This window comes from Copadichromis virginalis, linkage group LG12 (assembly GCF_057382275.1).
Source record: "Copadichromis virginalis isolate Kocher_CV1m ecotype Utaka linkage group LG12, C_Virginalis_male_GT1.1, whole genome shotgun sequence".
NCBI classification, from domain to species: Eukaryota; Metazoa; Chordata; class Actinopteri; order Cichliformes; family Cichlidae; genus Copadichromis; species Copadichromis virginalis.
The window spans coordinates 21,460,059-21,475,532 of NC_140629.1; the positions used below are offsets into that span (position 1 = coordinate 21,460,059).

The window sequence follows — 15,474 nt, forward strand, 5'->3', positions numbered from 1 at the left end:
GAAATTAGAGTGGATGCAGGTCATGTAATTGAAGCTGTGCGCAATTTACAGCAGACACATTAGCAGCCGAGGGAGGGAGGAGAAAACTGAGACAGCGTAACGACAGAGTAGATGTAATTTAGGAAAAATACAGAACTGCAGCAATCACAAGCAGACCAAGACACATGAAAAACACATTTATTATCAGTGAAGATCTTCATACACATGCATAACTAATACAATCTAAACATATTTACAGGGGAATCATCTTGGTTACACAATCACACAGCAAAAAGCAGAGAACGATGCTGCTGAAGTTTGCTAAAACTCAAAAATGAATTTCAGCACTCTGTTTCCTGATTTGGATGGAGTGAAGGAAGTGTCAGTGAAGCTCATATTCAGTGAACACCCTGGTTGATCTGAGGGCTCATAACGAGCAGCCAGCCTATGGTCTCCTCCAGGAAGCTCATGTTGTAGTGGGATGCTATGTTCCTAAACACCGTGATCTGCTCAGAGAAGCTCTGTAAACAGACCAAAAACAGCAGTGTCAATAATATGCGTTCAACGCTGAACAGAATGGTGCCGTGTGCTTCAAAGTACGAACCTTGGCTGGGAAGGTGAGGTCAAAGTCTCCAGCACATTTGCAGTAGAGGGTCATGTTGGTTTCCTTCACTCCCTTACATTTGCTACACACCTGAAATTGAACAAAACCTGTGAGGCACCTTCTGGAAAATGGGCTGTCAAAAAGCATGCAAGTTAGATTTTACTGCCAGGAAAACTTTGCTTTTTTAAGAAAAACAAACAAACAAACAACCAGAAGTAGTGAGTGCATTTTTTTTTATCATTTCATTGCTTAAATTTTGCCAGGTGTTTTGATATACTGAGCACTATTTTACCCACCAGATCCTGCAGCGTATAGCTCATCAGTTTCTTCTGCAGAGCTTCTACCAGAGCCATCTCAATAGACTCGGTGTCATACTGCGCCTGACAGTTGGAGCAGAACCACTGAGGCAAAACTGAACCATCCTGAGGAAAAGATAACAAGTTTATCTCATTTAGATTTCTGACTTTCACAGTTTCGAAATGTGATTATCAGGAGTTATTGTACTCTTACCTGTGCCACTGACGGGTCCTTGCAGAGGTCAAGGTCCCGACAGAAATTGCAGTGGTGACAGATAACCTCTGGCAGGATGTAGGAGTTACACGGGTCACGGAACTGGGCTTCCTCTGAAAACTCTCCAACATCCACAAGACGTAGGAGGTCTCTCTTCAGCTTGTTCACCTGATTTACAATGTTGGCGTCTAGTGAAAGAACCTAAACAAGGGAGGGATGGGGGAAATATAAATAACCGCTGAGGAAAAAAAAAAAGGAGCAGATTTCTTTTCTTTTTTTCTTTTTTTTTTTACCTGGCAGACATATTTGATAAACTCCAGTGCTGGGTTGTTGAGTGGAAGGTGTGACCCAGGCAGGATGGGGAACATCTCTGAGGTGTGGGTAACACTCCTGGTACCAGTGACCTTCTTCTGGATTTTCTGAGTGATGGTGAAAATGTTCTGTGTCAGCTCGCTGGACACGTACTCCTGGGAGAAGGAGATCATTCCTGTGGAAGAGAATTTTTAAAGCCGTAAACATTAAACACTCGGCTGAGCGTAATCTGCAGTCCCAGAGAAATACAACAGACGTCTTTAGCACATACAACAGCTTCCTGATCAGCTTCTTACCAGGAAGTGCACTCAGATCCCCAATTGCCTGCTGGGAAGCCTGGCTGTTGCCACGTCTCTTTACTGGTGTTGCTCCTGGGCCGTTACGTCTCAGCTCCTCTTTCATACTGTGATAGACCGCTGCAATGTACGCTGGCAAGGTAAAGGTGTTTTGAGAGTTAGTAACTTAGAAAGCAAAGAAAAAGAATGTTGGGAGATTTTCCTTCTTTTACCTGAGACGATCATGAGGAAGTACTTCTGACAGGAGGCGGTTTGAGGAAGATACTGCATGATATTCCAGTTACTCTCAATCAAATCCTCTACTTCATCCGTCTCTCCATCTCCGTCCTCCTCCTCAGCATTTTCTTCATCTTCATCCTCACTGCCATCCTCATCCCCCTCCTCTTGTCTGGTTTTCTTCTGTTGGGCTCCTTCCTACAAAAAAACAAAACAACAACATTGGAGATGGATTCAGTTCAGGGCCTAATCGCAAAAAGAGTCGCCTCAAGGTGCTGTAGTTTGTAAGATAAAGACCCCAAACCCCCAGCAATCAGACATCCCTGTATGAGCAAGCACTTGGCGACAGTGGGAAGAAAAAGCTCGCTTTTAACAGGAAGAAACCTCCAGCATCTGGCAGTACCTCTCCATACATGACGCTGGAGGGCAGTTTGCCCTTCACGCCACCATAGTTGGCAGGGTCCATCCACAGCAGGAACTCCCAGCACCGCGAGAAGGAGATGGACAAAGAGTGGAAAATTTCTTTGGAATGGATGCTAGAAGAGAAACGGTTAGAAATGTGAGATGTTGTGGTTACACGTAAAAGACTGGAAACAGGAAATTAGACTTTCAAAAGTTGTAAACAATAAAAGTCAAACATTTAAAAGGTATTGGTGCTTATTTTAGTCACATACTTTCAGAAAACCAGGGAAAAAAAACCACAACAATATTTCAAGAACCAAAATCCCAGGAGGTATGTATCTCTGAGTAGCAATATTGATTTTATATTCATATTTTGTCATAAAGTCAATATTTAAATGTCACATCCATTATTTTAATGGGCAGTTCTCCCATTTTGGGTTTAATTTACAGAAATCACTTCAGCTGATGGAAACCACAACAATCCCTGCCGTCTCGCTCTTCTAATAGATTATTTTTGTTTTTCTGATTTTAGTGTTCTGGCTCTTGCTTTGCATCATGCATCATTTTACTAATATACTATTGTTAATATGTCAAAATAGCCAACAGCTGTGAACACATGCATGCATTTTTACATCTGATTGGATCTGATTTTCTCCAGTAGTTTACTAAAGGAGACGTGCAAAATCACTTTAGTTTGTGATCCAATCAGAGGGAATGAATTTTATTGATAAATGATGTTAACAGCCTACAAAAATGGAACCGATCAATTTTATTATCAGTTTTCTATCAGCTAAAAATCAAACAAACTTAGCAGCAGATTAAGATCAAATGTAACATAATTACATTTTCTGCATCATCAAGAAAATACATTCAATTTCCAGTGATGTGATGCACTAATGTTACAGCTGGAGTTTATTCTGTGAGGTTGCAAATAAAGACATAATTCTTACCTGTTGCCATCAAATGTTCAAAATTAAGTGTATTGACAACTTGGACTATTTTCACTTACATCTTGTCTATACAGTTAAAGTACTGTTTTAACTTTAGAATATTTAATTTAAATTTAACATGGCACTTTTAGGGCCTCAATTGTATATATTGTTTTATAAACAAAATTTGTGTATTGAAACAAAATAATTTCTCACTGGGATTCATTCTGATTTTGAAAATAAAAACATGTGAAAACTAAAACTCTGGTCATCCCAGATCAGACTGGAGAATTTAAAAAACACTGACCTGTTGGTGATATACTCAACATAGCCAATGGCATCATCAATCCTGCGTTTTTTAGTACACAGAATGATCCTATTAAAGTTTCCGTACACCACAGTCGAGCCGAGACGTTTGAACTCTGCAACCAACCTAAGGCCAGAATGCGAGAATGAGGTCTGGATAAATGGAAACTGAAAGCATTATTATGAATCAGAGTTCACATCGTCAAATTTTCTAATAAAGTTTTACGTTTAAAACGTAAAAAACAAAAACACAAACAACACCAACAGCAACAACCTAAAAATACCAGGGCTTTCTCTTAGTGGTGAAGTCCTACTGATGTAGAGTTTACCATTATTTCAAAAGAAAGCTTTCAGATTTCATTTTTGAAGTATAAAGGATTTGGCACTCACTGCAGAAACACTTTCTTCATCATGTTATGCAGGGTGCGGTGCAGGGCGGGGTCATACAGCAGCGAGCTGGGGGAGCGCAGCCAGCGGTAGAAATGCATCACCTGGTTGTCTGCATACACATTGTGGTACTGTGTGATCTCCCTGACCCATCCCACCACCATGCTCTTTAAGATCCTGCTCAGAGAACCCAGAAAAATTAATCAATGAAAATTGTGGTTTGAGCAAAACACAAAACACAAAACACAAAACCTGCGCTCAAACACAGAAGTTTACACACCTGAAGGTGTTGGAGCAGAGAGCTGTCTCATCGTAGCTAGCCAGAGCGCTTGCTCCCTGGTTTCCTGACATCATGTCCTCCAAAGATGCCTGCTGAATCACATCAAAACTGACGCCCAGGCTGGCTCCGCCCTCCATGTCGTTGACATGCTGAGACTGGAGGATGGTGTTCACCGCCAGGCTCTGCAGGTCCAACTCCACACATGCTGCACGAAAGATGATGATTAAGACAGACTTCAAAAATCCCTCTAGTGATTTCCTTTTTCTTCCTTTTTTTTTTGTACCTGTTGAATAACATCCCTGAGCATTGATCTCCACAGAGCCTCTGTCATCATTTTCCATCACCAGACGGCTGTCATCAGCCTCTTTTCCTCCCAGGTCAGGCCTGGATGTGGGTGAAAGCCATAGCAGGTGGTTGTGCTTCCGTAGATGTCTTGCCAAAAACAAGTCTGAGCCAAAGATGGACACATCCTGTGGCAAGTTCCCCACAGGTAAGTGGTAATATCTGAAAGTAAAAGAACAATTCAAAAGTGCTTGAAAATGTTTTACAACAATTTCTGCTGCCTGGATAAATCTTTTATTAGAGGCTACAACCACAAAGTTAGCATGTAAGACGTTTATAGTGTCCTCTTACAAAAAAAAAAAAAATAAAAATCTTCCTCTCCGTCTGGAACAACCTTATGTGTGAAGGGAAACTCAGCAGAAACATGCAGATCATACCTGGCCATGTCAAAAGCCTGTGACAGACAGCTGTCCAGGTTGAGGTAGTGGCGGATCATGCGCCGGGCACCGAGCCGTTGCCAGTCCAACACATTATAGCTGATCTCATCAACCACATGAACCGGAACGACCGGGAACTCCTCGAGCACCGGCATCCCGGCCGTCAATCGACGCAACTCCCAGTTTGACTGCACTGCGATGAGGGTGGGCCCACGGCGCTCCTCCTGTCAACAGCAACAAACAAAGCAGGCATTTGCAAATTTAGTCGCATGAAACTTAAAGATTAAAAAGTAATAAAAATGTTAAATATAACCAGATTATTTTACCTTGTAGTTTAGGAGTATTCGTTGGAGTGCACGTGAGATCGCCTTCATGTCATTTTCAGCCCGCACCTCAAAGTTGTGTTTCTCCGGAGGCAGAAGCTCCTCCGTCGTTTTCTCCAGGAGTGCCGTGCGTTCAGCTGTGTAGAGGTTACTCAAGTTGGGCATCTGGTTGCTTCGAACCTAAAAAATGCAAGCCAACAACTGAGCTTTATTCTCAATGCAATTAAATGTCATGATGGTACTGAGAGGAAAACAGACTTCTTCTCTGGTACTAAAACAAAGAGGACACTCAAAGAAAGCCCATTATTCTTACCGTGTCCAGGACGAAGATGCTAGCTTTGCGCTGAGAGGGGATGAAGAGGCCAAACAGAGCCTTGTGGCCTTGGCTGTGATGATACAAATACATGTGGCGAACACTCCCTGAGAAGCAAACATAGTAGTTGCAGATCAAAATTCACAAGTAATTGCAGTGAAACGGTTTTCTTTTTCACTAAAGGGAAAAGTCATAATTTAGGTCAACCTAAATATTCAAAAAAAGTAAATATTAAATTGTGACATTTATGACCATCAAAAGTCTGCTGTCAAAACTTTTAAATCTAAAGTGTCTGAATGACTCTTACCAGGTTCCAGGTAGCTAAACTGGGCCAGCGACCTCATCTCCAGATGTTCCAGATCAAACGTGTCAGCCTCCCTTCCGGCCATATCTCTTACAACATGTTTGTTGACCATGCACACGCATCCTAGCTGCACCAAAGCTCGAAACAGCAAAGGAACCTGAAACAAACGACTCGCTGCGTTCTGTTTCCAGTACTATACAGTTATAACACGGACACTATGCAGTGTAAAAAATTACACTGACCTGTGTTTCATAGACTCCTTCGATGTCAGGTGCAGAGAGGTCTGCGTTGATCTCATTGATGTGCTCTTGGTACATGTCCTCTGGCACAGAGTACTCATAGAGGTAGTAAACCATGTTGGAGCGAGGCAGCATGCGATTCACCTGTAATCACACAGCTCTGATAGTTATTTTGGGTAACTTCTTCTATAGTCACAGTGATGTCATTGCATTATTTTATGCATTTTTTTTGTAGCGTGCCTTTTTGTACGTCGCTCCCTCCTCCTGTTTTGGGACTTTTTGATTGACGTAGAAGACACGTGGGATGTTGAGTTTCATGCAGTGGAGGTCATTTCCAATCACAGCCCAAAGCTTATACAGACCAGGGTGACTAGTTTCTGCAATCTGAGAAAAAAAAGAAGAAGTAAAAATAGAGAAGATCAATATCTTTACATTATTAAATTATTTGTGGATGATAACAGGATCGCTCTGCACTACCTGGACAATTTGCCACGGCATATCGAGGATGCTGCGAGCTGTTCTGCGGAGGAAGCTCCCCAGGCCTGTGATGGGACCACCTCTGATCACTCCTCCGCCCACTGGTTGAGCCTCCCCATCCAGCAGCCTCCTCCTCTTTTTCCTCTCCTTTCTCTGCTTCAGCTGTAGCTCCCACTTTTTCTTATGGTAGCGCAGCCAAACTTGACGTTCCTCCTGCACACAGAAAAAGTTGTTTGAACCTTTTAACATTCACCGCTGGAACGTCTTGGATTCAAATGCACTACAAGTGCATTTGGAATTGCATGAAAATGTCTCAAGCTTAATATACTGAAACCTCTGCTTTCCTACCCGTGTTTTTCCCGTGGGAGGGGGCGGTCCCAGGATCTCTCGCCAGGACTGCGTAAGCTCTAAATCCTGAGACTCCACCTGGCTGTCGTCTCCGTGTGACGCCCGCTTCCGCTTAGTGCTGATAAGGATAGCTGGCTGCAGGGGTTTGGGTGGCATCCCAAAATCCTCTATGTCAGCAGCAGGACCTGCTTCAAGAGGCTGATGGGCAATCTGAGAGCGAGGAAGACATTTAGAGTGCAACAATAAGGCTTAGTGGTTGACACTTTACTGTGAGGTTAACCTTACCTGTCTCTTGCCCTCGCTGGTAAACAGCTCACTAATTTTCTTCTGCTTGTATATGTCATTTTTCTCCAGGAGTTTCTTGTGTAGCCAGTCAGGATGCCTCACTCTGGGAACAGGATTCTTCACCTTATGGAAATAAAAAGTGGAAGGTGCCATTATTATTTTCTTAATCAATTAAATTAATTATTTAGTTTTAAGTTTTCTGTTTATTTATTTATTTTTTAAACATTTTACCTGTTGCAGAGCAGCAGGAATGGTGATGATTTTCTGGATTGCACTACCCAACCTCTCTATGTAATAGCTCCAATCAAGGATCTGGAAAAAAAAAGAAAGAACCAAAAAACCATATGACATGAAAGTACTTGAACATTTTTGTCTTTGTTATTCGCGTTTAATTTTACCCTTAAAACTCACAGAGCGGATGTCCATGTCATGCAAGCTGGGCATCTTCAACCACTTGCGAAGGAAATGTTTCTTGACGCTCGGCTCGGCCTGAAAGATGGCTAGAGGAATGGCCCTGATGCACAGAAGCAAAAATGAGCCGATGGCTTTAACTTCTGATCATATTAGAGATCGCTAGTTTCCTAAGGATATTCAAAAATGGGAAAGCGAGCTCAAGAAAAGTCTTTGGTGCTGTGTAACACCAGGAAACCTATCGAATCAGTAGCCTAGTTTTTAAATATGGTATTGCTGCAATAGTCTGATGTGACAGATTTTGAAGTTTGAAGTCTCAATATTAGCATTGTGGACGTTATCATCTTTTCATTTTTGTTTTGGTTTTTTAAACCAGACCTGACAACCGAGGCACCGCACACTCACACAGTAGCAACTTACCAATTATAGTGTAGCTACAGCCTAAAGGTTTCCCTGCTTTACCATCTAACATATTCAGTACGGTACGATAAGTTTACTTTAGCGGCAACTGTCGAACCTTTCTGTGACAGGGGAACCCTCAGGTTTTCGGGAGATGACATAGCGACAGCTCAGACCGGCATCTTTCACCATTTGATCCCCCAGGAACTCTGCCAGCCTCTTAGCTGTGCTGATGGACGTGGACTTCTGCTCACCGTAATCTTCGAGCTTTCTAGACATTGACCGATTCTCTGAAATCAGGTCAAAAAGCTCTGCGTCTGGCATGTTGGCAGCCTGCATCACACATGAAATGATCCAGTGAGTTTTTTTGTTATGCATTTTCTATAAAAATTATTCTAATAAACGATTGCTGAACAATACAATTCAGAAATATGACAAAAACACCTTGTTACAGGAGACCCTAGTTATCAGAACCTGATCAGAGATATGCACCTTGCTGTAAAGTACATCCAGCCAGTAGTCGGCCACTTTGGCCACTGAAGCGTAGACCTCCTCTAGAGTAGTTCCTTTGAGGAAAGCCTCGAACACAGACGACTGAAAAATCTTGATGAGCTGGAGCTCTCCTCTTCTCTTCACTTCAAAACCCTTCAGCTCGGCTAAAGAACCATCCTCATTAAACACAGCGTACCTAAAAAGAAAGGCGACTCCCTTTGTTAATTACACCCTGTAAGAAGGCCACAAATCATTTCACAAAATTATCTCCTTACCTCTTTTTCAGCTTCTTGCCCTCCTCTTTGGAGGCTGGCAGGATCATTGCCAGATACGGTCCGTCCACCTCAAAGAAGATGCTGTTCTCTGCCCTGATGTTGTAAGTGACGGACGCGGGGTCGACCAGCTCGTGGTACTGATCGTTGGTAAATCCCTCTTTTACCATGATGTTCAACATGGCACCCGGGTAGGAGATAGTCACCTTGGTCTTCTTCTCGTTACTGGTCTTCACCACAAAGTTCTCCGGGAAGGTATTGGGGAGGACACACCAGATACCATCAGTGTCCAACTCAAGAGGCCTCCTGTGTCACAGAGAAGGAGATTTATTGCAGCATTTTTATAGTTGAATAAACTGACCCGCAGCATAAAATATATACTGTAAAGTGCGTGAGCTCAATTAAAGCCAACATGCTGGCAAGAATTATGCAACTCACCCTATTTGCTCAATGAGCTCTCTGGCCTGAGTAATAATATTGGCTCCAGTGAAACACACAATGCCGGCCATCTCCATAGAGTACCATCGGGCCCTGATGGAAACATAAAATAAACAAAAAAAAAAAAAACAGAGCATCAAGTCAACAGCACTCAGTACTGACTGCAGCGAAAAGCTCAGGTAACAGCGCAAGTGGATCTGTGATGATTGATGAAAACCGCGGCCGGCTCCTACCCCTTCCTCATGACGTAGCCGTAGAAAGAGTTGAGGATGCACTTGTGAGCGAGCTGAAGGGATTCGTACAGGATCTCCATGTTTTTGCAGCGCTTCACCTCAGCGGCGTCTCCACTGTCCTGAGCTGATGAAAGTTTCTTCTTCCACACCTAAAGCAAAGGTAGCACCGAAAAGAAAACCTTTACCGCACGTAACTATAAAAAAAAATAAATACATAAATGAGACAGATCAGGTATAATTTGATCAAATAGCTACAATACCTTGTGAAGTCCTTTGAATTCATAACGGCGATCTCTGAAAGCTCTTACAGTATCCACATAGAAGGAGTTCTCCCTCTGACAGATGGTGGTAACTCGCTCCTCCAGCTTGGTGACGTGTGTCTTTTTATAGGCCTTCTTACAATAGTCTGATTTAAAAAAAATAAAGTCAGGACTAACTTTAGCCCTGATAACCCACTATTTTCATTACTTATAGTCAAAGTCTACTATAAGGAGCCAAAAAGAAAAGAGGAACCTGCAAGACGTTTCTTCTCATGCTTGGCCTGCTCCTCCCTGTTGAGCGTGTGGAAAGCCCGAGGTGGACCGTTGGGGAACAGTGGCGGGAACTTCTCAGACTCAAGTTGCTGCTGGATGCGGTGAAACTCACTGCGGCTGGCGGGCACTGCAGAGAGAGACAGCGAGAGACAAAGGTTTCGTTTCCCCCCCCAAATCGCTTAAAAGCAGAGTACAAATATCCAAAGATAACTTACTGATTTCGCCTCTCCATTGCCAGGTCATCCTCCTCTGACACGTGGCACCAGGCTTGTTGAAGTCACAGGCAGCGCACGTGGCCTCATCAACCATAGCAGATGGCTACAAAATTAGAAGATAAAGACTAAATTTAATGCTTTTCTAGATGTGATTGTGAGCATTTTTTGATTAATAAAGTAATAACCTGAAGGCGGTTGGTGAGAATAATATTGGGGTACATCGCCCCAACGTCCAGATGGTAGATGAGGGGACATTCAATCCTGTTTGGAACCTCCTTGAGGGACGTCAGCTTTTTCTTAATTTCGTCACAAACCTGAGAAAATATCGGCGTTAATTCTGAATTTCAAGCTCAGAAAAAAACTTGAGTAACTTATTAAAAAAGACAGACAGAGGCAACTCCCCTCCTCCACAAACCTCGTTAAAGTTAGTGACTTGCTCCAGAGGGATTTTCTCCTCTTCCTCGATGGCATGACGCATCGTTCTCTCAACTCTTTGCAGCAGGAAGTCAAATGCAGCCGGGTTCTGTTGCAACATCAAAAATGAGAGCGACGTTTAAAAAACAAAACAAAAACAAACAAGTGCTGATGAAGAGTGAGCTCTGAGAATTGAGCAGACTGTACCATTTTGAAACGACACGGGATGTCACTCCGAAACACTCCAGACTCCAGCGCCTCCACGTGACCGCCCACGTAAGTCTCGGAGTCTAGGACGTGGCCGTCGTCTGTCAGTTTGTTGAAGATCTGCTCCTGCTTGTTGGGGAAGATGATGTTGGCGTGGAAGGCCTGCACCATAAGTAAAGCTTCACACAGCGTTCCCGAACCTTTACGCAGCACCTGAAACAGGTGAGCAACGCAAGAAAAGAGAGACTGGTAATTAGTAAAATGCACTTTAAAAAAAAAAGAAGAAGAGAACTCTACTTAATCTTTTGCAAAGCACGCCATAGACGAACCTCATCGGGCTCCATGGGGATGATGGTACACAGAGCGAAGATGAAGGGGTGGACATATTTCATGTACAGGTAATATGTGGCCACGGCATCTGACACAGAATAGGTTGCTAGAGTCTGACAGGAAGAAAGAGAAAAGACAGTAAGTGGAAAGTTAACATCCCGTTAAAATGATTCCGGTTTTTATTTTATAAAGACGGGAGTTTAGTTCTGCACCTGCGGCTCCTCGGTTGCCATGCGGCACATTTCTTCTGGGTCGAGCTCCACGGGGTCATAACCCAGTTTGGCCTTCGCTGCTGCCTTCAGATTGTGGCTTCCCACCGGCAAGTAGCTGTCTCTCTTTACCCACCTGATACAGGATAAGGAGGTTTGAAGTCGGATATATGAAAAACCAACATTACATATAACATTTACTTTGATTATATGTGTTAAAATGTGGTTAAACATGAGATTTTAAATCTTTATAAAATGCTTTCTATGTGTTGACAATAGACATTACACAAGATTCATCGTATCCAAGTTATAAAGCTACAGACAGAAAGAGATGCATGCAAATGTTACCAAAAACATAACCTCCTTGGTGGAGGTAAAGTGTATGCTTATCATTTTAAGAGTGTAAAACTTTTGCACACCTTAAACAATCCATGTGGATGGCCTGACTGGCCTTGTACTCTCCCTGGTTATCTTTCTGGAAACCGATCTCCCTGTGCATGCTCAGTCCATGGAGGGCAGCCCGAACCTCAATGAAAGGCCTAGAGAGAAACAGTATGAGGAGAGGTGGAGGATCAAGAAAAGTAATCAGCATAACAAACAGAATAAGAATATTGAATATCTAATATAATCAGCTTTTTAACAGTTTAAATAATTCACTATTAACAGCTTCATCATTATGTCGTAGCTGCCTATTGTCACAAAGAACTGGTGCTTGGGCCACTTTTGCTCGAGCTGAAGTGAAACCAAGGACTTAAAAATAATAAAAAGTGTTCACTGCAGCCACTGCCTGTAATGTATTCTACCCACTTCACCTTTAAAGTAAGTAACTGGCTTTTACAGAAACAGAAAATAGGCTTACCAATCAAAGAAGTCTCCATTGTAGGTCACAAAGATGTTTGGCTTTGTTTCTTGAACGTGATCAAACCACCTCTGAATGAGAGCTGCCTGCAACCGTTACAGCGTGTTATTAAACTGACAGAAACACACAGCAGCCTATTATTCATCAATGCTTTATTGTTAGTGGCTACATACCTCATTGTCCTCATTAAAAACAGTGAATGGCCCTTCATACTCAGGTTTGGGGGTAAACTCAAAATCCTCAATGTTCTCAGAGACGATCTCTCGGTTTGTGATCAGAAACCCCTACGTGAAAACACAAGGACTGTTAGATGATACTACAAACAGGAACGTAACAATAACTTGAAAAATCAAACGCAAATGAACCTTACCTGTCCATCTATCATGTAGGAGATCATCATAATTTGATCCGTCTCTGCGTCTGGGAATTTCAGCGGAAGCTTGGTGGTCTCGATGTCAAACGCCAAAACGACAGGGTCCTGCAGGGAAACAACGTTTCACAGAAAAGCCCCGACATAAATCAAAACTTCAGTATAACTCCGAATGAATGATGGAAGGCTTAAAACAACAAAATCCTGATACCGGTCGCTCCACAAGATCGTCTCTCCGTACAATCTCTGGCGGGTAAGCGCTGCCTCTGTTTCGAACATTGTACCAGTGAGCCTGAAAAATAAAGACAGTTAAGATAAGGAGAGCACGCACAGGTGCACAGGTGTCGAGGAACACCTCACTGGAAAACACTGGAACCTGATAGAGTTGATCTTACCACGTGGATCTTCAGGTCAATGGACACACGCACATGGTAGGGCACGTCATACTCTCTCATGTCCACTATGTTGTCTAACTGATCTGAAATACTCTTTGACATCCCGTCTTCATCCACTGAGGTCACGTTGCCACCTGATAGCGCACTAAGAGGACAAAAAGGTGTCGGGGGTTATTATAAAGCTGGAAACGTCAGGCGGAACATCAAAGGAATCTAACGAAGGTTCGGTGATACCTTGACAACATTGAGGTGTAGGCATCGTTGGACTGCTCCCTCTCTCTGTTTTTACGTACCGCCGGGGCAATCTCACGCTTGACCTTCACGAGGTCGTCCACGGTGTTGAACGCCAGCTTGATGTAGTTTCTCTTCAGTCCGACAAGGTGGTTTGGCTGGAGACACCAGATCAGCAGAATCAGCATGTGAGTGGCTGCACAAAGTCAACACTAGCAGCCAATAGGGAAGTATACTGCAACCTGTTCACGATACCTTCAAAAACACTGATACTAAGGACACTAAATACTAAGGACAAGAGTGCCACAGTGGTAAAGGGGATATATATTTTAGATTTTTCTTAAATGCGTGCACTCACTTGGCCACTTTCTTAGGTACAGGTAATCAACTGCTCACTGTAACACATCAGCCAATCACATGGGAGCATCTTAATGCATAAAAACAAGCAGACGTGGTCAAGACGGCCCGCTCAAGTTTAAACTGAGCATCAGAATGTGGAGGAAAGATGATTTAACAGACTCTGAACGTGGCATGCCTGACGGGCTGGTCTGAGTATTTCACAAACTGCTGATCTGCTGAGTTGTTCCTTCACAAACATCTCTAGAGTTTACACAGAATAGTCCAAAAAAAAAGGGAAAATATCCAGTACGTGGCAGTACACCTTGTTGATGCCACATTTGGATGGTTCAGTCAGAATCTGACATAAGCAAAATGAAAGCATGGATCCATCCAGCCTTCCAACCCAGTACTAGTGAGGTATATCTAATGAAGTGTCTGGTGAGCATACATAAACAGATTAGATTTTTAAATGAGTGAAAATGTGTTGTGGTGGTGCTCTTGTCAAAAATCATCCATTAATTAACCACCAACTATTTCTTCACTAATTCTGTGTAAATAAATATAGAAAATATTAATTTATCTACACTTATTTGACTTATTTATTTACTCACTATTTATTTATTAGATAACTTAAAGTCAGTTTAAACTCTCACCAGGTCCAGGTCCTCTTTTGGGAGAATTTCGAGCTTTGCCACCTTTCCTTGGAACTTCTTAGATAAATATGAGATGACTTCTCTCTCGCAGTTCTGGACATACACATTTTGTTATTTATTACTTTTTTTTAAAAAGGTTCACTTGGCATAATCACAGTCACTAACTTACCTTTTTCGTCGCAATGTAAAAGTATGGCTTGAAGGGCAGAGACACCTACAGCACAGACAGAACACATGAGAGAAAATGTAAAATGCAGGACATTTAATAAGCTGCGTTACAGCGCTCTGCTTTCCCCCCAAACACACCTTGAACCTGCTTCCATCCTCCTGTATAAAATAATAGTCCACCGCGCTGATCATCCTCTTGTCTTCATCCAGGATCTCTGCCTACAAATGCAGAGCATCAAAAATAAATGTTAAGTGTTTATTTTGCAGCAGACAGAAAGGAAAAACTGTCGCACTGCGAGGACTCACGGGGTGCATGTTGATCAGCCAGCCCGTTTTCTCTCCCGGCTCCTTCATCCTGTCGAATCCGAAGCGAGCGTCCATCTCGTCGGTGAACTGACTGCGCTCCAGCCGCTTGAGGGCCGATAAGGAGGATCCATCATCCCTGGTTCAAACGCACACAACAGTGACACTAAATTCTGACAGTCCTCGGTCATCCATTAATATTCTGAATAAGAAAGTGTTATGAAGCGTTTGGTCTGTTAGAGCTGCTGGGACTTACTGGTTTTCCGGATCCCCACTCGGTCCTCGGTCCGCTTTGTAGCGTCCACTGTTCTGCAGAACCATCTTCTATCGCGATGTTCCGGGTACAAAACACTAAAATAAAACAGCTAAACGTGTGCGTGAAGCCGCATTTGAAGACACGCCGCTTTAATAGAAAGTTTTGTCTGCTGGATTTGTCTGCGCCTGTCACAGACTCGCCTGCTGTTTTCCTATTTTGGCGCGTTCGTGCAGTTGCCGCGAGAGGACGGAGCTGAGAACCGGAAGTACAAAGATCGTTAATGAGAGAGATGAACCCCTCACGGTGGTGTTGAGACGTATCTAATTAGGTTGAATGTCTGTTCATTGTAACGTTGGTGCTCATAGATCTGCCTCTAAAAAACAAAACAACAACAAAATAAAAACAATACGTTAGAAAGCAAAGTGTTTACGTGATTTAGTGTAATTGAGTTACACTAAATCACTTTTAAGTGATTTAATAATTTTAAGTTACATTATGCAATATGGAACTGCTTAAAA

The 15,474-nt window shown here is 42.8% G+C and overlaps 1 protein-coding gene across 1 annotated transcript; it reads right to left on the reverse strand.

The window, feature by feature from the left end:
• Positions 1 to 160: 160 nt before the first annotated feature.
• On the reverse strand, positions 161 to 15,191 carry pole (polymerase (DNA directed), epsilon). Its single transcript, XM_085475339.1, has 48 exons — positions 14,957 to 15,191; positions 14,704 to 14,839; positions 14,536 to 14,616; positions 14,399 to 14,443; positions 14,230 to 14,322; positions 13,241 to 13,395; positions 13,007 to 13,151; positions 12,823 to 12,903; positions 12,612 to 12,719; positions 12,415 to 12,525; positions 12,242 to 12,327; positions 11,802 to 11,921; positions 11,386 to 11,518; positions 11,173 to 11,286; positions 10,844 to 11,056; positions 10,638 to 10,745; positions 10,408 to 10,536; positions 10,223 to 10,325; positions 9,988 to 10,134; positions 9,735 to 9,880; positions 9,475 to 9,623; positions 9,242 to 9,334; positions 8,807 to 9,109; positions 8,532 to 8,727; positions 8,158 to 8,372; positions 7,641 to 7,743; positions 7,461 to 7,541; positions 7,230 to 7,352; positions 6,945 to 7,154; positions 6,597 to 6,809; positions 6,360 to 6,503; positions 6,123 to 6,263; positions 5,884 to 6,037; positions 5,577 to 5,683; positions 5,267 to 5,443; positions 4,941 to 5,164; positions 4,505 to 4,725; positions 4,222 to 4,426; positions 3,945 to 4,118; positions 3,556 to 3,681; positions 2,321 to 2,453; positions 1,914 to 2,115; positions 1,702 to 1,833; positions 1,387 to 1,580; positions 1,094 to 1,294; positions 880 to 1,005; positions 584 to 673; positions 161 to 500 (listed from the first exon to the last, which is right to left on the reverse strand). Exons 1-48 carry the CDS (start codon positions 15,019 to 15,021, stop codon positions 378 to 380), a joined length of 6,879 nt encoding a protein of 2,292 aa, XP_085331465.1. The 5' UTR covers positions 15,022 to 15,191; the 3' UTR covers positions 161 to 377.
• Between the last annotated feature and the right edge of the window lie 283 nt (positions 15,192 to 15,474).